At 42.6% G+C, this 27,324-nt stretch overlaps 1 protein-coding gene across 3 annotated transcripts in view; it reads left to right on the forward strand.

The window, feature by feature from the left end:
• dennd3a (DENN/MADD domain containing 3a) overlaps positions 1 to 27,324 on the forward strand; it is a 141,911-nt gene that overhangs the window by 106,784 nt on the left and 7,803 nt on the right. For all 3 annotated transcript variants that reach the window (XM_078215749.1, XM_078215750.1, XM_078215751.1), the window contains 7 exons: positions 5,179 to 5,438; positions 6,487 to 6,654; positions 11,303 to 11,432; positions 11,821 to 11,919; positions 16,412 to 16,551; positions 18,921 to 19,081; positions 19,260 to 19,402. In XM_078215749.1, the coding sequence (XP_078071875.1) occupies positions 5,179 to 5,438; positions 6,487 to 6,654; positions 11,303 to 11,432; positions 11,821 to 11,919; positions 16,412 to 16,551; positions 18,921 to 19,081; positions 19,260 to 19,402 (1,101 nt within the window). The remainder of the gene's footprint in view (positions 1 to 5,178; positions 5,439 to 6,486; positions 6,655 to 11,302; positions 11,433 to 11,820; positions 11,920 to 16,411; positions 16,552 to 18,920; positions 19,082 to 19,259; positions 19,403 to 27,324) is intronic.

Here is a 27,324-nt window from a genome sequence, read left to right on the forward strand (position 1 = left end):
GATCCTGAGGGACAAGATTTACGAGCATTTAGAGAGGTTTAGTTTGCTCAAGAATACTCAGCATGGCTTTGTCAAAGGCAGATCATGCCTTAAGAAACTGGTGGAGTTCTTTGAAAATGTGACTAAACATATTGACGAAGGGAAAGCGGTAGATGTGGTTTATATGGATTTTAGCAAGGCGTTCGATAAGGTCCCCCATGCAAGGCTTCTAGAAAAAGTGAGAGGGCATGGGATCCAAGGGGCTGCTGCCCTGTGGATCCAGAACTGGCTTGCCCAAAGGAGACAGAGAGTGGGTATAGATGGGTCTTTTTCTAAATGGAGGTCGGTCACCAGTGGTGTGCCCCAAGGATCTGTTCTGGGACCCTTGCTGTTTGTCATTTTCATAAATGACCTGATGAGGAAGTGGAGGGATGGGTTGGTAAGTTTGCCGACGACACGAAGGTTGGTGGGGTTGTAGATAGTCTGGAGGGATGTCAGAAGTTACAGAGGAACATTGATAGGATGCAAGACTGGGCGGAGAAGTGGCAGATGGACTTCAACCCAGATAAATGCGTAGTGGTCCATTTTGGCAGGTCAAATGGGATGAAGGAGTACACTATAAAGGGAAAGACTCTTAGTACTGTGGAGGATCAGGAGGACCTTGGGGTCCAGGTCCATAGGACTCTAAAATTGGCCCCGCAGGTGGAGGAGGTGGTTAAGAAGGCGTATGGTGTGCTGGCCTTTATCAATCGAGGGATTGAGTTTAGGAGTCCGGGGATAATGATGCAGCTATATAAGACCCTCGTCAGACCCCACTTGGAGTACTGTGCTCAGTTCTGGTCGCCTCATTACAGGAAGGATGTGGAAAAGATTGAAAGGGTGCAGAGGAGATTTACAAGGATGTTGCCTGGATTGAGTGGCATGCCTTATGAGGATAGGCTGAGGGAGCTCAGTCTTTTCTCCTTGGAGAAACGTAGGATGAGAGGAGACCTAATAGAGGTATATAAGATGTTGAGAGGCATAGATCGGGTGGACTCTCAGAGGCTTTTTCCCAGGGTGGCAATGGCTGCTACGAGAGGACACAGGTTTAAGGTGCTGGGGGGTAGGTACAGGGGAAATGTTAGGGGTAAGTTTTTCACACAGAGGGTGGTGGGCGAGTGGAATCGGCTGCCGTTGTGGTGGTGGAGGCAAACTCAATAGGGTCTTTTAAGAGACTCCTGGATGAGTACATGGGACTTAATAGGATGGAGGGTTATAGGTAGGCCTAAAAGGTAGGAATATGTTTGGCACAACTTGTGGGGCCGAAGGGCCTGTTTTTGTGCTGTAGTTTTTCTATGTTTCTATGAAAAAAAAATTCCCATTCATGGAAGCATCAAAGCCTTTAAATCTCAGGTGTTAATCTTTTATGAAAACAAACAAATTTATGTTCATAAACCAATCCTTTAAACACCTCTTTAAGCTGTCAATCAAACTGTGAACTCCAAAACCCCTGCTGAGATAATTTTAGCTTTTGAAACACAACCAAACATTCTTAATGAATAGCTCTTGGGGAAATGTCAACAAATGACTGTTGAAACTACTGGACCAGATGTTGCACCAGCTGGCCTTTCAATCAAAGCAGAGGTTTTTATATGTATTCACTAGTTGCCGCAACCAGACTTTTTTTTACAGTTTGAAGCGGTGGGGAAAAATTCAGATTATGACGGTTAAATAAGAGCATTTATGCCAAGGCCATCAATTCGTGACTCTAACACTGTGGGTTAAGACCGCTGAAACAGTCAAAAAGAGGTCTGATTGAACTCGACATGAAGTCAGATGGTCCTGCTGAGTTTGGGTTTTCCTCCTGTGTGATTTTCACCCACCCTCTTTTCCCACCTGGCAAAAATTTGCATCCAAGTCCTGCCTATCATTTTTAAAGGCCTGTGGAGTCTTATTGACTCTGAAAACCCAGCCCTATATCTCAATGAGAGGCCAAAGCTCATTGCAAAATGATGAATTGACACGGAGATTAAAAGTTTGATATTGCTTTCGTAAATAGAGATACTTTAATTATTAGTAGTTATAACAAAAACAGAAAATGCTGGAAAATCTCAGCATGTCTGACAGCACCTGTGGGGAGAGAATAGAGCCAACATTTCAAGTCTAGATTACCCTTCGTCAGAGCCCACTAGACTTGAAATGTTGCTTCTATTCTCTCCCCCAGATGCTGTCAGACCTGCTGAGATTTTCCAGCATTTTATTTTTTTGTTTCAGATACCAGCATCTGCAATATGTTTGCTTTTATATTAGTAGTTATAGTTCATTGTGTTTTTGAGTTGAACAGGAAATGTGAAAACTAAAATGGCTGAGTTGCAGTTCATGATATCAATGATCAATTTAACTACCTGAATGATGTTGGTTAAGGGATGAGTATTAGCTGGGGCACCAGGGAGAACTTGGTTGCACGTCAGATCTTTTGGATTCGTCTGATAGTCAATGGAGCCTTGATTTAACCTCTTGTCTGAAATATGGCACCTTAAGACCATAAGACATAGGAGCGGAAGTAAGGCCATTCGGCCCATCGAGTCCACTCCACCATTCAATCATGGTTGATTTCAACTCCATTTACCCGCTCTCTCCCCATAGCCCTTAATTCCTCGAGAAATCAAGAATTTATCAATTTCTGTCTTGAAGACGCTCAACGTCTCGGCCTCCACAGCCCTCTGTGGCAATGAATTCCACAGACCCACCACTCTCTGGCTGAAGAAATTTCTCCTCATCTCTGTTCTAAAGTGACTCCCTTTTATTCTAAGGCTGTGCCCCCGCGTCCTAGTCTCCCCTGTTAATGGAAACAACTTCCCTACGTCCATCCTATCTAAGCCGTTCATTATCTTGTAAGTTTCTATCAGATCTCCCCTCAACCTCCTAAACTCCAATGAATATAATCCCACGATCCTCAGACGTTCATCGTATGTCAGGCCTACCATTCCTGGGATCATCCGTGTGAATCTCCGCTGGACCCGCTCCAGTGCCAGTATGTCCTTCCTGAGGTGTGGGGCCCAAAATTGCTCACAGTACTCCAAATGGGGCCTAACCAGTGCTTTATAAAGCCTCAGAAGTACATCCCTGCTTTTGTATTCCAAGCCTCTTGAGATAAATGACAACATTACATTTGCTTTCTTAATTACGGACTCAACCTGCAAGTTTACCTTTAGAGAATCCTAGACTAGGACTCCCAAGTCCCTTTGCACTTTAGCATTATGAATTTTGTCACCGTTTAGAAAATAGTCCATGCCTCTATTCTTTTTTCCAAAGTGTACGACCTCGCACTTGCCCACGTTGAATTTCATCAGCCACTTCTTGGACCACTCTCCTAAACTGTCTAAATCTTTCTGCAGCCTCCCCACCTCCTCAATACTACCTGCCCCTCCACCTATCTTTGTATCATCGGCAAACTTGGCCAGAATGCTCCCAGTCCCGTCATCTAGATCGTTAATATATAAAGAGAACAGCTGTGGCCCCAACACTGAACCCTGCGGGACACCACTTGTCACCGGTTGCCATTCTGAGAAAGAACCTTTTATCCCAACTCTCTGCCTTCTGTCTGACAGCCAATCGTCAATCCATGTTAGTACCTTGCCTCGAATACCATGGGCCCTTATTTTACTCAGCAGTCTCCCGTGAGGCACCTTGTCAAAGGCCTTTTGGAAGTCAAGATAGATAACATCCATTGGCTCTCCTTGGTCTAACCTATTTGTTATCTCTTCAAAGAACTCTAACAGGTTTGTCAGGCACGACCTCCCCTTACTAAATCCATGCTGACTTGTCTTAATCCGACCCTGCACTTCCAAGAATTTCGAAATCTCATCCTTAACGATGGATTCTAGAATTTTGCCAACAACTGAGGTTAGGCTAATTGGCCTATAATTTTCCATCTTTTTTCTTGTTCCCTTCTTGAACAGTGGGGTTACAACAGCGATTTTCCAATCCTCTGGGACTTTCCCTGACTCCAGTGACTTTTGAAAGATCATAACTAACGCCTCCACTATTTCTTCAGCTATCTCCTTTAGAACCTTGCACACCTGCAGCAACCCCTCAATGCTGCACTGAAAAGTTGACCTAGATTTTGTGCTCAAGTATCTGGAATTAGACTTGAATTCATGTCTTCCTAACTTTCAAGGTTCCCTGAGTAAAGGTTGACACCCCAGGCTTCTTCAAAGAGAAACATGAATTTAACAGCATTTTGAGCTGTGTAGCTTCATTAAAGCGAAGTGTTTTTACATGGATGCAGAAATGTATCAATAAAAAGAGAAAACATATATTTGGAACAGGAGTAAGCCACTTTGCCTTTGTGCCTGTTTTATCATTCACAGAAATGGTTGATCTGCAACTTCACTCCATATTCCTCTGTCAATTTCAGATGTAAAGTTTACAATTGATCTATGGAGAGTGGGATTAAATGAAAGACCTGGCACAGGGAATGTGGGCTGAATGGCCTCCTCCTGTGTTGTGTAATTGTATATTTTGGTATGAATTGTAGATAGTTATTTAGGTTATTAGATTTTGGGTAGCTCTTATGGCTTCAACTGATGCTTGGCTTAAACTAACATTTTCTTCCTTTCCTGCTTGTGGGGAAGAGCTGATTTGCATTTCATAGCTTTGCACAGTCATGCAGCAAATTTGATACTTCAGTGAAGGAAGATTCACTCAAAGTCCTGTTACTTCATGAAGCTGTGCCCTGGTGCTTTAACTTGCTGTGCCAACATGCCACAATATTAAGTTTCCAACAAAAAAATTTTTTTTAGACAATTTTATGAATTTGAGCATTGCCTGCTATGGAAGCTTGCTGCAAAATCTTGGTGCTTCCCACAATTTTCAATCCATTAATGGTAATGAAAACCTTGTAGTGAATGCCTCCATTTTCCAAAGGTGAGGCTCTCTCCTGGAAGCACACATCTGTAAAAATTGGTCCTTCTGTTTTTTTGCCCCAAATTTGCGAATAATGTAAATGTGGAATAATCGGTCAAGTTTATTTTCACAGCTGTTTTAAGTATGTTTAGGAGCAACTAACAGACTTGACTTTCTTGTTTTGTGCGAATATTATCACAAATGATCATCATTTCTGTTGAGATTTATTTTCACTTCCATTTAACAGGAATCCTCATTTTTCTTGGTTTAATGTGAATTGTGCGATGAAGCTTAATTTTGTTTAAATTTAAGGGCATCTGAAACAGATTGATCCTGAGACATTTAAAGACTTCTACAACTTTTGGAAGGAATCTGAGACTGAGGCACAGGAAGTTAACTTGCCCCTGGAAGTGATAGGGCACTTGGACAAAAATGAAAGTGTCTATAAATTGTCATCATCTGTGAAGACCAATTATGGTGTGGGAAAAATAGCATTGACACAGAAGCGACTGTTCCTTCTTCTAGAAGGAAGACCTGGCTATGTTGAGATTGCAAAATTTAGAGACATACAGGTAATGCTTTGACATAGTTCATATAACTTAGACTTTCTGAATGCTTTATAACCCATAGAAACCATAGAAACCCTACAGTGCAGAAGGAGGCCATTCGGCCCATCGAGTCTGCACCGACCACAATCCCACCCAGGCCCTATCCCCACATATTTACCCGCTAATCCCTCTAACCTACGCATCCCAGGACTCGAAGGGGCAATTTTTAACCTGGCCAATCAACCTAACCCGCACATCTTTGGATCTACACACGGTAATGTGAAGCAAGAAGCCAAAGCAGAGTTGCTGCTCAATTATACAAATCCATGTTCTCCCTACATCACAGTAGACCAGTTATTTGATATATATTTGGGGGTACAGTGGTTAGCACTGCTGCCTCACAGCTCCATGGACCTGGATTCAGTTCCTGGCTTGGGTCACTGTGCGGAGTCTGCATGTTCTCCCCATGTTTGCGTGGGTTACCTCCGGGTGGTTTCCTCCCACAATCCAAAAGACACGCTGGTTAGGTGCATTGGCCATGCTAAATTCTCCTGCAGTATACCCGAGCAGACTCTAGAGTGTGGCAATTTTCACCGTAACTTCATTGTAGTGTTAATGTAAGTCTAGTTGTGACGCTAATAAATAAACTTTAAATATAAATCAGTCAAAATATAATAGCTCTGTTCTAAAGGCATAATAATTTAATTAATGGTCCCTGAAAGAACAATGTATATTTTAAATGTAGGTTCTGTTGTTGTTGAAATTAAATGTCAGATGTGTGTTAGAAATGGTTAATATCTGAGTTGGCTGACCGTTGAGATCCCTTGATCTTCATTAGATAAAAATGCAATTGAATGGGAAGTTTGGAAACTAGTTCAAAAATCCTCAATCACCTTTGTTTGGATGGAGGTAAGAGGAGACGTCAAGCACTTGGTTTAATGCTTTATTGTCCTTTTATACATTTTATATGATTCTTCTTAGCATGAACTAATGCAGGCTATGCTTTAAAGCTATATGTAGCCTTTCAAGTGTTTTGTTTTTCATTGTCAATATTTTGCTTCTCAATTTTTAGGAACTTGAAAACATATCAGTGATGTTTTTCCCACTTCGAATCCCAGCTCTAAAAATTAAAACTACTCTGAAAGAACCATTTATAGGAAACCTGAAGAATGAACGTGATCTTTGGCAGTTAATTGTGAAGGAAATGTGGGCTGGGAAAACAATGGCGGATAAACACAAGGTTTGATGGTCTTTTTAAAATACTTGATAAAATACTTGTGTTATGACTCTAAATCACTGACTTGGAACAGGTATACCAACTTTCTTCATTTGGGAAGCATCTTATTGGAAGTTATAATCATTTGCTTGTTTTTATGGTCTCTTGTGCATTCTGGCTTTGTGATATTCTTTTGCTTTTTCTTGGGAGAAGATTCCAAAGCTTGAGTGATTTGAGATCAGAAATCCTTGTGTGAAAGACAGAATTCCAGTGAGACCAGTTGGCTCACAGTGTAACAAGTAATAGCAAAAATTGTTTGTGAAGGCTTTTAATTAAAAGATAATCCCTAGCCACAGTGGGTGCAGAAATGTGAATGGATTTAAAGATTAATACTGGTATGACCCCAGCTGGTGTTACTACTGGACAAGTCAGATCCAAGGGCCTGATAGACTCCAACTTTTATTTATTTTTGTTTAGAAATGTGGAGATCGACTATTGAGCAGACTGAGTCTGCTGATGAACTTTTAACAAAATGATAGAACACTTATTAAACAAGAAAAGATTAACTATATTACACTACTCCCTCACCCACAACTATACCTTTACAGGTATATATACAATTCATAAGGATATGTTCATAGTAAGTGCACAGTCCACTCTGACTGGTGGTCAGACACACCACACTCTGAAACCAAGTGACAGATGCCACGCCAAAAAAATGCTGTGGATCTCTCATCAACATTCCCCCCCCCGTTCCAAATTCCTGTTCTTGATCCTGGAAGTAAATGGGACTTTCTTTTGTCCCCACTCCCTGGTTTCTGGACGTCCTTTTGTTTTCCTGGGGATTCTGCTCCCTGCAGCTCCTATTCTGCTCCTCCTGTGCCACTTTGTGTAAAGGCGTCTTGTTTCTGGTTTGCCCGATCCTCTCTCTTCTCTGTTTTACTTTTTCTTTTGTTTACTCTCCTGCGCAAGCCCAGCACATACTTTAAATTGAAAAAAATGGAAAAGAATAAACTTTGCCCATGTACAGGGGCATATATCGGCCTAACACTGAGAATCTCAACCAGCTGTGCATCTGCAGCTATTCTCTGGCTGGCACATGCGCAGGAGCCGTTTTGGAAAAAAGGAAGGATCTGTGATTGTAGGTGTGCAGAGACTGCTGACGCCTACTGGGACTTTAGTTGTAGTCCCTGCTCTCTGGGACCCAATCTTTGCTTTTAAAGGTAAGTATTTTCTCCTGGTTCTGTAGCAAATACAAAGATAGAAATGTATTAAGATTGGTTGCATTAGAGGATAAGGAGACAAGACAGGTCAGCAATGATTGGTGAAGCTGATGAAAAAGACTTTAATGTAGAACAGGCGATGGCAAGCAGGTGTTAATAGAACCTGAATGATGATAAGTCAACAAAGAGCGGGAATAATCAAATCTGGAGGTGTGCATCAGGTTTTCAGCAGTAAAAAATCCTAAGAGGCAGAGAGGAGCAACATTGGGGAGGTGGAAGTAGGCAGATTTGAATAGGATGTAAGGGTATGAAGCTCTGATGAGGAAAAACATGATGGTGAGTGTAGTGTGGCAGGATTGAGGCTAGGAGCCCATGGTGGTTTAACAGACTAAGGAGCTTTAGTAAGGAGATGTGTTCTGTATAGGCTGCAAACCTACTCTGCCCAGTTATGCCCGCAAACTGCTGATGACGCCACTTCCAGTGACGTCATGCACGCATTATCCTAAAGTGCCCAAGTAGGCTGCTTTGTCCTGGAAGGCGTCAAGCATTGTATTCACCACAGAATTCCCAGCCTATGACCTGCTCTTGTAGCCACAGTATTTATATGGCTAGTCCAGTTCTATTTCTGGTCAGTGGTAACTCCAGTAAGTTGATAGTGGGGGATTCAGCGATAGTAATGCCATTGAATGCTAAGGGAATATGGTTGGATTTTTTTCTTGTTTTATTCATTCGTAGTACCTGGGCATCGCTGGCTGACCAGCATTTATTGCCCATCACTAGTTGCCTGAGGGCAGTTGAGAGTCAACCGCATTGCTGTGGCTCTGGAGTCACGTGGGCCAGACCAAGTAAGGATGGCAAATTCCCTTCCCTAAAGGTCATTAGTAAACCAGATGGGTTTTTCCAAAAATCAAGAATGGTTTCATGGTCATCAGTAGATTCTTAATTCCAGATTTTTTATATTGAATTCAAATTTCACACCTGCCGTGGCAGGATATGAACCCTGGTCCCCAGGACATCAGCTGAGTTTTTGGATTAGTAGTTGAGCGATAATACCACTAGGCCATCACCTCCCCTAATGTTGGAGATGGTCATTGCTTGGCACTCATCACTTATCAGCCCAAGCCTGAATGTTGTCCAGGTCTCGCTGCACTTGGACATGGTGTGAAAATTGAATCTGTTCTAGGGATAATACAATCAAAACATAGAAAATAAGAGCGGGAGTAAGCCATTTGGCTCTTCAAGCGTGCTCCGCCATTCATTATGATCAAGGCTGATCATCCAACTCAGTAACCTGTTCCTACTTTCCCCCCATATCTTTTGATCCCTTTTGCCACAAGAGCAATATATAACTTCTTCTTGAAAACAATGTTTTGCCCTCAACTACTTTGGCAGGATTGAGGTTAGGAGGGTACGGAGGTTCAACAAACTAAGCTTTAGTAAGGAGATGTGTTCAGTACAGGCGGCAAACCTACTCTGCCCAGTTACCCCCACAAACCGCTGATGATGTCACTTCCGCTGACATCATGCACGCATTATCTTAAAGTGCCCAAGTGGACTGCTTTGTCCTGGAAGGTGTTTAAATTGAGGGAGAGATTATTGTTGCCGCACCAGTTCACCAGATTCTCTATCTCTTTCCTGTGCTCTGCCTCGTCATTGTTTGAGATCTGACCCACTATGGTGGTGTTATCAGTAAACTTGAAAATCAAGTTGGAGGGGAATTTCGCCACACAGTCATAGGTATATAAGGAGTATAGTAGGGGCCTGAGGACATAGCCTTGTGGGGCACTGGTTTTGAGGAAGATCGTGGAGGAGCTGTTTTGCCTTTCTTTACTGATTGCAGTCTGTGGGTTAGGAAGTTCAGGATCCAATTGCAGAGGGAGGAGCTGAGCCCCAAGCCATGGAGTTTGGAGATGAGTTTCGGAGGAATAATGGTGTTGAAGGCAGAGCTGCAGTTAATAAATAGGAGTCTGACATGGGTATCTTTGTTATCTAGGTGTTCCAGGGTTGAGTGCAGGGCTAGGGAGTTGGAGTCAGCTGTGGACTTATTGCGGCGGTAGGCGAACTGTAGTGGATCCAGGCAATCTGCGAGGCTGGAATTGATTCGTGCCATGACTAACCTTTCGAAGCTCTTCATAATGATAGATGTCAGAGCCACCGGACGATAGTCATCAAGTCACACTGCTTGTCTTTTCTTTGGTACCGGGATGATGGCCATCTTCTTGAAGCAGATAGGGACCTCAGATTGTTGTAAAGAGAGGTTGAAGATGTCTGTGAATCTCCCCTCTCGCTGGTCTGCGCAGGATCTCAGTGCTCGTCTGGGTACCCCATCCGGGCCAGTTGCTCTCCGTGGGTTGACTTTCGAGAAGGCTGCTCTGACATCTGCAATGGTGACCACAGATACAGGTTCACCTGAGGCTTCCAGGGTGGAGGGCATGCTCTTGCTGACCTCTTGCTCAAAACGGGCATAGAATGCATTGAACTCATCAGGGAGGGGTGTGTTGGAGTTGACTATTTTACATGCCTTCATCTTGGAGACTGTTATGTCTTGTGGACCTTGCCATAGTCTGTGAGGGTCTGTGTGGCTAGCCTGGGACTCTAGCTTGGTCCGGTACTGTCTTTTGGCATCTTTTTTGGATCTCCTTAGACCATATCTGGCTTTCTTGTATAGCACAGTAAGAAGTCTCACAACACCAGGTTAAAGTCCAACAGGTTTATTTGGTAGCAAATACCATAAGCTTTCTTGTATAGGTCAGGGTCACCTGACTTGAACGCCTCAGACCTGGACTTCAGCAAGCAGTGGATATCCCTGTTCATCCATGGTTTCCGGTTGGTAAAAACATAGATTTGCTTCTTTGGAACATAAACTTCTACACTTCTTACTAATGAAGTCAGTTACTGTAGTGGCATACTCATTCAGGCTTGGACAAACAGAAGCTTTTTCCCAGGATGGAAGAGTCAGTTACCTGGGGGGCACAAGTTTAAGGTGCGAGGGGCAAGGTTTAAAGGAGATGTACGAGGCGGATCTTTTACCCAGAGGGTGGTGGGTGCCTGGAACCCGTTGCCGGGAGAGGTAGTGGAAGCAGATGCGGTAGTGACTTTTAAGGGGCGTCTTGACAAATACATGAATAGGATGGGAATAGAGGGATACAGTCCACGGAAGGGTAGGGGGTTTTAGTTAAGTTGGGCAGCATGGTCAGTGCAGGCTTGGAAGGCCGAAGGGCTTGTTCCTGTGCTGTAATTTTATTTGTTCTTTATTCTGGTCACAGAATTTTTAAATACTGATCAGTCCACTGACTCTAAACAGTCCCGTAGGAGATCATTCGATTCCTCAGACCAACATTGCACAACTTTCTTATAATAACTAATATTATCTCAACATTTGCAAGACTTGAGCAGTGCATAAATGTCTAATTTGACAACAGAGGTGAATATTTTTATTTCATTTTTAGGACCCACAGTACATTCAACACGCACTAACCAATGTTCTGTTGATGGATGCTGTGGTTGGATGCATGCAGTCACCACGAGCGATTTATGCAGCTTCCAAATTGGCTTATTTTGACCAAATGAAGAATATGGGTAAGATTAAGGAAATCTTTCTTATTTCAACTGAATATTTTAAATGATTTTTACAGACACTAGGTCAACTTCAATTGCTTATTACCTCTTTAAAGACTACGATGATAGCACAGTACACTGACTCATGACTAAATCGAATAACCTAAATGATAAAGAAACTGCAAATGTTCGATGTAAAACAAAAAAATCCTGAAATACACAGCTGGTCCATGCAAAGAGACTGGATGGTTAATGGCCATGGGTACAGAGTTTTCTTGTGTTCAGATTCAAAATATGCTCAGTTTTTGTTCTCCCATTACAGATGTTTATTAATTTGCTGTTTATTGCCAGCATTTTCATATACTCTACTTTTGTGTCTAATGTCTGTTGTATTGTGGATTTATTCCAGTGGTTCCTAAAACAACTTCAGAGACTTTAAAACACAAGATAAATCCTTCTGCTGGTCAAACTAGCCCTCGGGCCGTGAATGCACTCCTGTATACACCAGGTAAAAAAAAGTCAATTGTTTTGAAAACTAGTTACTGCACACAATCCATAAGTTGTTTATGTAATCGTCTGAATCTTGGAGTGTTAATGACCAATCAACCATTTGTTGTCACGACTCCTGTGAAACTGACAGCATATGTATAGAATAATGCAGGAATTTAGATGTTGCTGTTAGTGATTTTCTATGTTTCTCTATAGGGTCTGTTGCTCTGCTGCCCCAGACTACAATCAATTGGGAACCTATGAATTGATGCAAACTTTCATTCTTGGGCTAGCTGCAAAAGTCTTTGAGAATTTGCACCTTTGTCGAATGTTAATCCCATCATTGTTTATTTTACTATCTGTGCGAGAATATTTCAATGTGATTAGCTGTTTACCACTTGTTGACATAACTGCTCCTGCAGTGTTTGCATCAGTTCATAAGTTCCCAATTGATGGCAGCATGTCCCTTAGTTTGGCACTGGATTCAAACTGCAATTGGAAAAGGGGAAGTCTGCGCCACAGAGATCACTGGTCAGTGCATCCCGAACGTTTTCCCGTTCTGACCCCATTTGATGCTAGAAAATTGACATGACCTCAGGGTGAGAGTGGTAGTACAGCACAGGAAACAGGCCCTTCGGCCCTCCAAGCCTGTGCCGCTCCTTGGTCCAACTAGACCAATCGTTTGTATCCCTCCATTCCCAGGCTGCTCATGTGACTATCCAGGTAAGTCTTAAACGATGTCAGCGTGCCTGCCTCCACCACCCTACTTGGCAGCGCATTCCAGGCCCCCATCACCCTCTGTGTAAAAAACATCCCTCTGATATCTGAGTTATACTTCGCCCCTCTCAGCTTGAGCCCGTGACCCCTCGTGATCATCACCTCCGACCTGGGAAAAAGCTTCCCACTGCTCACCCTATCTATACCCTTCATAATCTTGTACACCTCTATTAGATCTCCCCTCATTCTCCGTCTTTCCAAGGAGAACAACCCCAGTCTACCCAATCTCTCCTCATAGCTAAGACCCTCCATACCAGGCAACATCCTGGTAAACCTTCTCTGCACTCTCTCTAACGCCTCCACGTCCTTCTGGTAGTGCGGCGACCAGAACTGGACGCAGTACTCCAAATGTGGCCTAACCAGCGTTCTATACAGCTGCATCATCAGACTCCAGCTTTTATACTCTATACCCCGTCCTATAAAGGCAAGCATACCATATGCCTTCTTCACCACCTTCTCCACCTGTGTTGCCACCTTCAAGGATTTGTGGACTTGCACACCTAGGTCCCTCTGTGTTTCTATACTCCTGATGACTCTGCCATTTATTGTATAACTCCTCCCTACATTATTTCTTCCAAAATGCATCACTTCGCATTTATCCGGATTAAACTCCATCTGCCACCTCTCCGCCCAATTTTCCAGCCTATCTATATCCTGCTGTATTGCCCGACAATGCTCTTTGCTATCCGCAAGTCCAGCCATCTTCGCGTCATCCGCAAACTTGCTGATTACACCAGTTACACCTTCTTCCAAATCATTTATATGTATCACAAATAGCAGAGGTCCCAGTACAGAGCCCTGCGGAACACCACTGGTCATAGACCTCCAGCCGGAAAAAGACCCTTCGACCACTACCCTCTGTCTCCTATGGCCAAGCCAGTTCTCCACCCATCTAGCCACTTCTCCTTGTATCCCATGAGCCTTAACCTTCTTAACCAACCTGCCATGTGGGACTTTGTCAAATGCCGTACTGAAATCCATATAGACGACATCCACGGCCCTTCCTTCATCAACCGTTTTTGTCACTTCCTCAAAAAACTCCACCAAATTTGTAAGGCACGACCTCCCTCTTACAAAACCATGCTGTCTGTCACTAATGAGATTGTTCCGTTCTAAATGCACATACATCCTGTTCTCTAAGAATCCTCTCCAACAACTTCCTTACCACGGACGTCAAGCTCACCGGCCTATAATTTCCTGGGTTATCCCTGCTACCCTTCTTAAACAACGGGACCACATTCGCTATCCTCCAATCCTCAGGGACCTCACCCGTGTCCAAAGAAGCGCCAAAGATTTCCGTCAGAGGCCCAGCAATTTCATCTCTCGTCTCCCTGAGCAGTCTAGGATAGATGCCATCAGGCCCTGGGGCTTTGTCAGTTTTAATGTTCCCTAAAAAACCTAACACCTCCTCTCTTGTAATGGAGATTTTCTCTAACGGGTCAACACCTCCCTCCGAGACACTCCCGGTTAACACGCCCCTCTCCTTCGTGAATACCGATGCAAAGTATTCATTTAGGATCTCCTCTATTCCCTTGGGTTCTAAGCATAATTCCCCTCCTTTGTCCCTGAGAGGTCCGATTTTCTCCCTGACAACTCTTTTGTTCCTAACGTATGAATAGAATGCCTTAGGATTCTCCTTAATCCTGCCTGCCAAGAACATCTTGTGACCTCTTTTTGCCCTTCTAACTCCCCGTTTGAGTTCTTTCCTACTCTCTCTGTATTCCTCCAGAGCTCCATCTGTTTTCAGTTGCCTGGACTTACAGCACAGGAAACAGGCCCTTCGGCCCTCCAAGTGTGTCACCCACACTAGTGTGTCAAATGTGAGAGCAGAGGGGCAAATTTGTGAGAATGGGGTGGGGGTTAAAGCTGAGGGGGAGGGGTTGGTTTGGAGAGTAGACAGCAAGGTTTGTTTCACCTACCGTTTTTCAAACTCTGTTCGATACAGAGATTGGGTCTCTGAGCTTATTTCTTTAGGCCGTGCCCACTGAACCTGACCAGGAAAACAATGGTGCAAGTCATGTTTTTACTTTTCTATGGACCTTGGTTTCAAAAATAACTAAATTAAGTTTAAGGTTTTGCAGCTACACATTCACTCAACCACATGCTCACTTTATCTGCATTAAGAATTTGGTGGTTATTTTAGTGTTTTTTTTCTGTTGATGCTTGGGTTTTCAGGAGTCTTGAGAGAGTTATGCAGGCATTTTTCAACTATTTTAGTAGCACAGTGGGTTAGGGAAAACAGAGTCAAAGTTGTAGGGGAGTGATTACTGGAGTGTGCTGTTACCTCAAAGCTGAGAGATTTATCTTGGAATGAAGGGAAAAGCTAGATTTGGAGAGGCTGAGGGAAGGTTTGGTTTGGGTAAAGGAGAGGAGGAAGCAGCATAAAATAGATAGAAAGAACAATTTGCCTTTCATGATCTCTGCCTCATATTTCATGTCAAAGAAACAGTTTAGAAATGTATTCACTGCTATAGTATCGGATGGTTGAAATCCTTGATATTCTGGCACTTGTCCTCTTCCTCTTCTACCTTCACTTCCAACACACAAGAGAAATTTGAAGAGGTAGTTGGTAATGGAAAATAGAAACTAATCTTCTGTTTGTGGCCCCTAATGATTCTAGAGCAGAACAATGGAAATTAATGTTTGTATGGGGACATTATAGAAAACAATTATAAGCAGAAAAAAATAAAGTGGAGGACAGATGACTAATGAACACAAATGAAACCTGTTGCCTGGTATGGAGGGTCTTAGCTATGAGGAGAGATTGGGTAGACTGGGGTTGTTCTCCTTGGAAAGACGGAGAATGAGGGGAGATCTAATAGAGGTATACAAGATTATGAAGGGTATAGATAGGGTGAACAGTGGGAAGCTTTTTCCCAGGTCGGAGGTGACGATCACGAGGGGTCACGGGCTCAAGCTGAGAGGGGCGAAGTATAACTCAGACATCAGAGGGACGTTTTTTACACAGAGGGTGGTGGGGGCCTGGAATGCGCTGCCAAGTAGGGTGGTGGAGGCAGGCACGCTGACATCGTTTAAGACTTACCTGGATAGTCACATGAGCAGCCTGGGAATGGAGGGATACAAACGATTGGTCTAGTTGGACCAAGGAGCGGCACAGGCTTGGAGGGCCGAAGGGCCTGTTTCCTGTGCTGTACTGTTCTTTGTTCTTTGTTGAAACACTATGTAGTATTTTCTATCCATTTGGAATATATATGAAATCTTTGCTCCGACATTGTTCCTTTTCTAGTAAATGCCATATTAAAATTCACATTGAAAAGTATATCATATATAAATTCACTTTTTAAATCAAATTTATGAAAATTACTCCTCATTGAAGAAGTTCAGTGGTTTCAGTTGTGTCTCATTAGCTCAGATTTCAACATCTATTTATATTTAGAATGCACTTCTTTTGTCCAAATATGTTGACACCATATGCACCATCTTTAAGGATAGGGTTTGTGTTACCAGATAGTATGAATCCTATACAGTGATATGATTAAGATTGATTGAAACATTATTTGCCACAAAATTACCAAGTGGAAGAGGGAAAACAGATGTGTGCTGAAACAAAAGGGAGGGTGACATTATTTGTTTCAAATTAGACTTTATTTTAAGCTAGGCTAAACTTGGGGCATCAAAATGAAATAATGACCAGGTTTCTGTTTCAGTTTGCATTTTCTTAACAATCTATTGGTGTTGCACTAAGTTGTGAATTGCTCGCTTTACTATGCTAGGTCGCCTGGTACAACAAGAAGAGGATGAGAATACAAGACCGAGACTATGGTGCGCATTAAGTGAAGGAAAAGTAGTGCTCTTCAATGCAACAACCTGGTCCATTCAGCAGCATTGTATTCAAGTAGGAAACTCAAAATTGGTGAGTTGTTAGGAAATACGGCTGGTTTAAGTATTTGTGGGTATTAGAAACAAGGTTTAAGTTTAAGCTTAATTTGTATTTCTGTACTTGTTTGCTAAGAAAGGGTTAAAACTTCAGTTAGTTTCACGTTAAACAAAAGTGCTTGCATGTCTGTGGATTTTAGTTTCACTTTAATCTGTGCCTGTATTGTATTTGAGGTTTTATGATGTAAAAGCAATTATAGATTTTTTTAAAAACTAAGCTGTTGCTTAACAACCACGGCACACCCTGGGACAGCAAGGACCTTTGAGTTAGAAAAACTGGACACCAGGAAGGGAACTGCAGAAAATAGATTTTCCAAAAGAACAGAGGCTGCCAGGCCAGGCAGGACAATACAGAGATGCAGAAAAAAAAGTCCCAGAAAAGGTGGATCCTTGATGAGTGCATCCAAGAGAAAGCATTGTTGGGGGAAGATTCCAAATGTGTTCTTTGAGATTAGAGTTTTGAAACAGTTGTGTGGAAGTCAGAGTTCCAGTGAGACAATTGGCTCACAGTGTGACAAGCATCCGGGGGAATTTGATGAGAAATCCACACAAGTTGAAGTGGGTGTCACTCAGTTTTAGCGTGTGGTGTGTCTGACCACATTTCCCCTATTGGTTTACATGGACTGTGTACTTAGAACATTATTGTATAAGATATATTTTGTAACTTGTGTAATCCATATAGACCTGTTTGTCTCTCTGAAGTTGGAGTGGAGTGGGAGTGAAGAAGTAGTGTACTATCGTTAAACTTTTCTTGTTTAGTAACTGTTTTATCCTTTTGTTAAACGTTAAATCAGTAGTCCTGCGACTATGTTCATCCATGTCTCAAAAATAAAAGTTACGATCTATTGAGCTAGGATCCATCCTAGGATCTGACTGCCCAGTAGTAATGTCAGCTGGGATTCAACATCGTTGAAAAATCCTCTTAAAAATTGAGGGAACATTAAAGGCAGATGAAGTACAATATGAAAAGAAATTTGGAAATAACTTCACAATCCATTGATGGTGTAAAAGATCCTAAACTGTTACGATTAGAGGAAGGATGCACTTGAATGTCCTTGTTTGCTGCAGGCTTTATGCTACCTTCTAAACCTGTGTAAAAATCGATTTTGTGTAAAAGTCAACTGATTTTTGGCCTAAGAAGCCAAAATTCGACCCTGTGTTTTCAGCTGAACAAAATCCAAACATTTCAGAGCCAGTGTATAATCTCTGCAGTTAAATCAAAAATCTAAATTCATTATTCATGAAAAAAGTTGGACTTAATTCTTCCCTTTCCAACTTGTCAATGAAAGCAGGGAGAAAGTAGATCAGGTTTGATTTTTCAAGGAAGGAACTGACCGATTGGAGAAACCAATAACATACATGGAAACGAGATGCAAAGATACAGTGTGGACATTTAAAAATATATAATGCCTGGGCCTTGCGTCAAACATCACCCTCTGCTTTCTCATGGAGGGGATGGGATACCTGGGCCTTGTCACTTTGGACCTTACAAATGCTGACTCAGTGCAAACCTCCTTGCACCAAGATCGAGGTCAAGAGCTGTAACATTTACTAATGGTGGACCTTTCCCTTTCCTTCTCCTCCCTGGGCAGCATCGAAACTGCAAACCCAGATGACGTTGCTTCTTCCTCTCCCGGGTTGGTAGCACGAGGCTCCTTAATAAAAGCAGAGAGTGAGAAAGAGACAGTAAACAGCTGGTATGCACACTGCTCCCCCCATATCTTGTGGATCCTTTTGAGAATCATGTTAGGTGATCCAAGCGGGTATGTTTTAGGTGAAAGTAAGCCCCTCAAAATGTTACCTGTATGAAAGTTAACCCCTTAGCATTTTGCCTGAAAGAAATAGTCTCAAAAATGTGCCTTTTACAGGGGTATATTCGGTAAGCCAATTAATGGCATACATCTTGGAAAGGATTAATTTCAGGCTATTGTGAGGTAACATTTTGAAATAATGTGTGAGATTTTGGAAACGATACGGCTAAAATCTGACTTGGGTAGGGCTGCAAAATGGGCAGTATTGCATCTGCTGAGTACCTGATTGATGTAATTGTTTCTGAGGGATATTAACTTGCGGCCTCGTTCTTTAAAATGACATTTCTCTGATGTAAGCAGTGTTGAAAACATTAGAGTAATTGAGCAGGGAGGGAGAACAAGCTGATCCTGCAGAGGTGATAAAATTGATTAATTTTCATGAGATTCAAAAATTACATTATGAAATGTGGTAATACTTTGAACAAAATGTACTTCCTTAGCCATGTCTTTCTGCTTAACAATGCCCTAATGAATTGTACTGCAATGCAATATTTCTAGTCATTGACATTAGCTGAAATTAGTCATTCATTTTCAGAATTGTATGTTGGGAGTGGAGTTCAGCCAAGTTTGGGTTGGTTCACAGGACTCCTCTATTTACATTATAAATACTTGCAGCATGTCCTGCAACAAACAACTGACGGAACACTGCACTGATGTCACTGACATGGTCCTTGAGGATCAGGGCTCAAAGCTCAGGTATGGTACCTGGAAGAAGTCTGTTCTTACTGCCTGGAAGTTGATTTTAGAGCTTTGAAGTTTCAATATATCTGAATAATGTATGAGTTAATACACGATGTTGTCGTATTTTAGTAAGCATTTGTTGATCAGTTTGTGTTGAGGTTTTGTTGAATTGACAACTCTCCTGTGTTTCTAGTCACAAACAAGTGCACTCATGCAGCCTAGATGGAAGAATCATTTGTTGGGATGTGAACACATTAGCGATAAAGACAAATTTTCAATTGCCCAACTGCCACAAGCTAACTGCCATTAAATTTCACAATTCTACACTCTGGTGTTGTGAGTATTAATAATACTTTTATTCTCTTGAAACTTCTGCAATGTTTTGCATCAAAACAAATCAAGACAGTTGAGTGGTTGTGTGGAGTTTGCACATTCTCCCTGCGTCTGCGTGGGTTTCCTCCGGGTGCTCCGATTTCTTCCCACAGTCCAAAGATGTGCGGGTTAGGTTGATTGGCCATGCTAAATTGACCCTAGTGTCAGGGGGATTAGCAGGGTAAATATGTGGGATTACAGGAATAGGACCTGGATGGAATTGTGGTCGGTACAGACTCGATGGGCCGAATGGCCTCCTTCTGCACGATAGGGATCCTATGGAAATTGAGGACATGAATAACCTTTATTTAAATTGCACAAAAGATCCTCATATCTAATTAAAGATCAGATGCATTTTCTCAATGTTATGGCAGCCTATTTTATTTATAATTGCATGTTGCATTTTATTTCAATTTATTTAAAATTGTGATGATGGCATGTTTTGTTACAAACTATACTTTGCATGATTTCCATTTAATCGTAGAATGGTTCCAGCTCAGATGAAGGTCATTCAGTCCATCAAGCCAGTCCCAGCTCTCTGCAAGAGAAATTAATCTAGTCCCACCCCCTTTCCCTTTAATCCTGCAATGTTATCCCCTTCAGTTACTTTGGAACACTGCAGTTGAATTTTCTTTCTATAATCTTTCAGGCAGTGCATAAATACTTCAGCTAAAAGAACAGGTCAGAGATTGGGATTTCTCCTAACTCTCCAAACCCAAACCACCATCTACAAGGCATATGACGGAATGTTCTCCATTTGCAACTCCAACATCACTCAATCAGAGAATCTCAATTGTTGACGTTGTCCCGCATGACAGACTGATCAGAGAAATGGGATTTTATTTTATTTACTATTGTTGTATGTATTGGTATAGAAGAAATAATACTTTTCACTGTATACCAATATATGTGACAATAATAAATCAAATCAAATCTCATGGAATACTGGGGAAGGTGGCAGGGTGGACAATACAAGACAATACAAAAATTGTCTCAGTGTCAGGAAACAAAGGGTAACGGTCAGTGGATGTTTTTGCAAATGGAAAACAGTTCCTAGTGGTGTCCAGTGCTCAGTGTTGGGGTCCTTACTGTTTGATGTATATATTAATAATTTAGACTTAAATATGGGTAGTATGATTGGGAAATTTGCAGATGACATAAAAATTGGCCATGTAGTGGATAGTGAGGAGGATAACGATCGACTCCAGAATTATATCAATATTTTGGTTGAGATTTGATTGATTTATTATTGTCACATGCATTAACATACAGGGAAAAGTATTGTTTCTTGCGCAGTATACAGACAAAACATACCGTTCATAGAGAAGGAAACTAGAGAGTGCAGAATGTAGTGTTACAGTCATAGCTAGGGTGTAGAGAAAGATCAACTTGATGCAAGGTAAGTCCATTCAAAAGGACAGGGAAGAAGCTGTTCTTGAGTCGGTTGGTACGTGACCTCAGACTTTTGACTTGACTTGACTCCCTGACGGAAGAAGACGGAAGAGAGAATGTCCGGGGTGCGTGGAGTCGTTAATTATGCTGGCTGCTTTTCCAAGGCAGCAGGCAGTGTCGACCGAGTCAATGGATGGGAGGCTGGTTTGCATAATGAATTGGGCTACATTCATGACCTTTTGTAGTTCCTTGTGGTCTTGGGCAGAGCAGGAGCCATACTAAGCTGTGATACAACCAGAAAGAATGTTTTCTATGGTGCATCTGTAAAAGTTGATGAGAGTCGTAGCTGATTGCCAAATTTGCTTAGTCTTCTGAGAAAGTAGAGGCATTGGTGGGCTTTCTTAACTATAGTGTTGGCATGGGGGGACCAGGACAGGTTGTTGGTGATCTGGACACCTAAAAACTTGAAGCTCTCGACCCTTTCTACTTCATCCCCGTTGTTGTAGACAGGGGCATGTTCTCCTTTACACTTGCTGAAGTCGATGACAATCTCCTTCATTTTGTTGACATTGAGGGAGAGATTATTGTTGCTGCACCAGTTCACCAAACCTTGCAAGCTGTGCCCAGAAGGCGGAGAAGTGGCAAATGGAATTCAATTTGGAAAAGTGAGAGGTAATGCATTTGGTGAGGGCAAACAAAGCAAGGAAATAGTCAATAAACGGGAAGATATTGAGAGGAGTGGAGGAAGTGAGAGACCTTGGAGTGCATGTCGATACGTCCTGGAAGGGGCAGGACTGGTGGGCAAGGTGGTTAAGAAAGCTGATGAAATGCTTTCCTTTATTGGGCAAAGTATTGAATACAAAAGCAGGGATATAATGATGGAACTGTCTAAAATGCAGGTTAGGCCACAGCTGGGATTTTGTGTACAGTTCTGGTCATCACATTACAGGAAGGACATAATTGCTCTCGAGAAAGTGCAGAGGAGATTGCCAGGACTTGAAAACTGCAGCTATGAGGAGAGCTTGGATGGGGTAGGGTTGTTTTCCTTAGAACAGAAGCTAAGGGATGACCTAAGTGACATGTACAAAATTAGGAGGGGCCTAGACAGGGTAGACATAAGAACATAAGAAATAGGAGCAGGAGTAGGCCATCTAGCCCCTCGAGCCGGCCATTCAATAAGATCATGCTGATCTGAAGTGGATCAGTTCCACTTACCCGCCTGATCCCTATAACGCCTAATTCCCTTACCGATCAGGAATCCATCCATCCGTGATTTAAATATATTCAACGAGGTAGCCTCCACCACTTCAGTGGGCAGAGAATGCCAGAGATTCACCACCCTCAGAGAGAAGAAGTTCCTCCTCAACTCTGTCCTAAACTGACCCCCCTTTATTTTGAGGCTGTGCCCTCCAGTTCTAGCTTCCTTTCTAAGTGGAAAGAATCTCTCCACCTCTACCCTATCCAGCCCCTTCATTATCTTATAGGTCTCTATAAGATCCCCCCTCAGCCTTCTAAATTCCAATCTGCTCAGTCTCTCCTCATAATCAACACCCCTCATCTCTGGTATCTACCTGGTGAACCTTCTCTGCACTCCCTCCAAGGCCAATATGTCCTTGCGCAAATAAGGGGACCAATACTGCACACAGTATTCCAGCTGCGGCCTCACTCATGCCCTGTACAGATGCAGCAAGACATCTCTGCTTTTACATTCTATCCCCCTTGCGATATAGGCCAACATCCCATTTGCCTTCTTGATCACCTGTTGCACCTGCAGACTGGGTTTTTGCATCTCATGCACAAGGACCCCCAGGTCCCTTTGCACAGTAGCATGTTGTAATTTTTTTCCATTTAGATAATAATCCAATTTGCTATTATTTCCTCCAAAGTGAATAACCTCTCATTTGTCAACGTTATACTCCATCTGCCAGATCCTCGCCCACTCACTCAGCCTGTCCAAATCTCTCTGCAGACCTTCTACGCCCTCCACACGATTCACTTTTCCACTTATCTTTGTGTCGTCTGCAAACTTTGTTACCCTACACTCAGTCCCCTCCTCCAGATCGTCTATATAAATGGTAAATAGTTGAGGCCCCAGTACCAATCCCTGCGGCATGCCACTAGTTACCATCCACCAACCAGAAAAGCACCCATTTATTCCGACTCCCTGCTTCCTGTCGGATAGCCAATCCCCAATCCACGCTAACACCCTACCCCCAACTCCGTGTGACCCAATCTTCTTCAGCAACCTTTTGTGAGGCACCTTATCAAACGCCTTTTGGAAATCCAAAAACACCGCATCCACCGGTTCCCCTCTGTCAACTGCGCTAGTCACATCTTCATAAAAATCCAACAAGTTCGTCAAGCATGATGGATTCCAGCATTTTCCCAACTACAGACGTTAAGCTAACCGGCCTGTAGTTACCCGCCTTTTGTCTATTTCCTTTTTTAAACAGCGGCGTAACATTAGCCGTTTTCCAATCTGCCGGCACTACCCCAGAATCCAATGAATTTTGAGAAATAACCACTAACGCATCCGCTATTACCTCTGACATTTCTTTCAGTACCCTGGGATGCATTCCATCCAGGCCCGGGGACTTGTCCACCTTCAGTCCCGTTAGTCTACCAAGCACTGCCTCCCTGGTAACATTAATTGTATTGAGCACCTCTCCTCCTACCAACCCTCTATCATTAATATTCAGTAAACTATTTGTGTCTTCCACCGTGAAGACCGACACAAAAAACTTATTTAAAGTTTCAGCCATTTCCTCATTTCCCACTATTAAATCCCCCCTCTCATCTTCCAAGGGTCCAACATTCACTCTTGCCACTCTATTCCTTTATATATATTTGTAAAAGCTTTTACTATCATTTTTTTATATTTAGAGCTAGCCTAGCTTCATAACCTATCTTTCCTTTCTTTATCGCTTTCTTAGTCGTTCTTTGTTGTTGCTTAAAGTTTTCTCAATCTTCCGATTCTCCACTATTTTTGGCCACTCTGTACGCATCGGTCTTTAATTTAATACTCTCCTTAATTTCCTTCGTTATCCACAGCTGGTTATCCCTTTTTCTTACAGTTCTCCTTTATCACCGGAATACATTGTTGCTGAGTACTGAAAAGGATCTCCTTAAAAATCCTCCTCTGTTCCTCAGCTGTCCTACCTACCAGTCTGCTCTCCCAGTCCACCTTAGCCAATTCAGCTCTCATCCTATCGTACTTCCCTCTGTTCAAACAGAGGACAGTGGTATGGGACCCTACTTTCTCCTCTTCCATTTGTATCAGAAATTCGACCATATTGTGATCACTTGACCCAAGAGGGTCCTTCACAAGAACATCCTTAATTCTACCTACCTCGTTACACATTACCAGGTCTAAGATAACTTGTTCCCTCGTCGGTTTTGTAACATACTGTTCAAGGTAACTATCCCGACAGCATTCTAAGAACTCTTCCTCCATCCCACCCCTTCCAACTTGAGTCAGCCAATCAATATGCAGGTTGAAGTCCCCCATGATTATTGCTGTTACGTTTTTGCACGCATCCATTATTTGCTTGTTTATAGCCCTCCCCACCTCAACATTATTATTTGGGGGCCTATAGACCACACCTACTAGTGTCTTTCTCCCCCTACTATTCCTTATCTCTACCCATAACGATTCCACGGTTTGTTCCTTAGAGCCTATGTCATCCCTCACTACTACCCTGATATTATCTTTTATTAACAGAGCTACCCCACCACCTTTTCCTTCCTGTCTATTCTTCCTAAATGCCTGATACCCCTGGATATTCATCTCCCAGTCCTGGTCTCCCAGCAGCCACGTTTCTGTAATGGCCACTAGATCATACCCATTTGTGCTGATTTGCACCATCAACTCATTAACTTTGTCCCGAATGCTTTTTTCGTGCATTCAGGCAAAGTGTCTTTATTCCAGCGTTTATCTGGACCCGATTTGATGAAACGCTATCAACCTCTCCCTCGCCCTCTACTCCTTTAACTACTTGAATGCCTTCATTCGCTGGCACTCGCTCCCTCTCCTCTACCATTGATTTCGTAATTCCTCTTACCTCTACACCTTCCCCCCCCATAAATTAGTTTAAAGCCCTATCTACAGCCCTAGTGATATGATTCGCTAGGACTCTGGTCCCAGCACGGTTCAAACGGAGACCAACCCATCTATACAGGTCCCATCTGCCCAAATACTGGTGCCAATGCCCCATAAATTCGAACCCAATCCTTGAGCCACGCATTCGTCTCCTTAATCCTATTAACTCTGCGCCAATTCGCGCGTGGCTCAGGTAGTAATCCAGAGATTACCACCTTGTTGGTTCTGCTTTTTAATTTGTTCCCTAGCTCTTCGTACTCCCTCTGCAGATCCTTAGTTCCTGTTTTGTCTATGTCATTGGCACCTACATGGACCACGACAACTGGATTTTCACCCTCCCACTCCAAATTCCTCTGCAGCCCAGACGGGAAAGACTTGTTTCCCCTAGCTGAGGGGTCAGTTACCATGGGCATTGATTTAAGGTGATTAGTAGAAGGATTAAAAGGCATATGTGGATAAACCTTTTCACCCAGAGGGGATGGGTGTCTGGAATTTACTGCCTAAATTGGTGGTTGAGGTTGAAATGCTCAAATCATTTAAAAGATACCTGGATTGGCATCTGAAGTGTTGTAACTTGCAAGACTATGGACCAGTGCTGGAACTTGGGATTAAAATGAGTGGCTAGTTTCTTTTTTTTGGCCAGTGCTAACAGGATGGGCTGAATGGCTTCTTTCTGTACTTAATTTTTGAATGGTCCTATGGTTACGGTGCAGCAGGAGGCCATTAATCCCATTGTATCTGCACCAGCTTTTCGAATGAGCGTTATGGCTTAGTGCCATTCTCCTGCTTTTTCTCCGTAACTCTGCACATTGTTTCTATTCAAATAATTATCTAATGTCTTCTTGAATGCTTCAGTTGAATCTGCCTCCGCCACATTTCCAGGCATTGCATTCTAGACCCGAACCACTTGCTGTGTGAAAATGTTTTTTCTCACATTGCATTTTCTTCTTTTGCAAAGCACTTTGAATCTATGCCTGCTTGTTGTTGATCCTTTTGAGAGTGTCCATTCCCCTTGTGATTTTGATCACCTCTATCAAATCTCTTCTTAACCTCCTTGTCTCCGAGAAAACTAGTCCCAACCTCTCCAATCTATCCTCAGAACTGAAGTTTCTTATCCTTAGAACCATTTCTGTAAACCTGTTTTGCACTCAGAAGGATGTGAACGCACTGGAGAAAGTGCGGTGCCCAGAATTGTACACAATACTCAGCTGAGGTATATGCCTTCTACAAGTTCAGCATAACCTTTTTGCTCTTGTACTCTATGCCACAATTAATGAATTAATATTGCATGTCATTGAAGATTGCAAAGCATATGGTATCTTTTACTTTATTAAAGGGGCATTGAGTACAAGAATAAGGAGGCCATGTTGAACGTGTATAGGATGCAAGTTAGGCCTCGTCTGAGTACTGCATCCATTTCTTGAACAAGGATGTGAAGGCATTGGAGAGAGTATCGAGGAGATTTACAAGAATGATTCCACAGATGAAGAACTATAGCTATGAAGATAGATTGGAAAGGTTGGGTCTCTTTTCCTTGGAGAAAAGAAGGTTGAGGGGAGACTTAATAGAGGTATTCAAGATTCAGAGGGGTCTGGATAGGGTAAATAGTGAGAAACTGTTCCCACACGAGAGCATCAAGATGCCGAGGGCACAGTTTCAAAATAATTGGCAAAAGGAGTAGAAGTGATGAGGGAAATATTTTTCACCCAGAGGGTTGAGAGAGTCTGGAATGAACTTCCTGAGGAGGTGGTGAAGGCAAGTTTGATCGAGGTATTGAACAGGAAATTGGATTGCTATCTGAAAAGAGAGAATGTACACGGTTACGAAGATAAGGCAAAGGGGTGAGGCTTGGTAGAATGTTATTTCAGAGAACCAGTATAGACTCGATGGGCTGGCCTCTTTCTGCAGTGTAAAGATTCTGTGAATCACAGCATTCTCTAACTCTTCGGCCAATGGAAACAATTTCTATCACTTACTTAGTCCCTCATGATTCTGAACATGTCCATCAAACCTCCTCTTGGCTTTCTTGTCTCCAAGATGACCAATCCCAGCCTCTCCAATCTATCAACATAACTGAAGTCCTTCATCTCTGGAATCATACTTATAAGTGTTTTCTGCACCCTGCCTAAAGTCTTCACACCCCTCCAAAAGTGCTGTGCCCAAAGTTGGTTGATACTATGTCAAAAATTAGTGGCCAAATTAGTGTTTTATTAAGGTTGATCATAAGTTCCCAAATTTGAACGCCATTGTATATCTTTTTCCAGTTCAAAAAAATAACTGTTTACAATTACTCTTTTTCCAAAGTTAGCACTTAGCTAACTTTGTATCCATGCTGCCATTATCCCTTTCATTCCATGTGCTTCAAATTTGCATACAAGCCTGCAATGCGATACCT

Source organism: Mustelus asterias, chromosome 7 (assembly GCF_964213995.1).
Source record: "Mustelus asterias chromosome 7, sMusAst1.hap1.1, whole genome shotgun sequence".
NCBI lineage: Eukaryota > Metazoa > Chordata > Chondrichthyes > Carcharhiniformes > Triakidae > Mustelus > Mustelus asterias.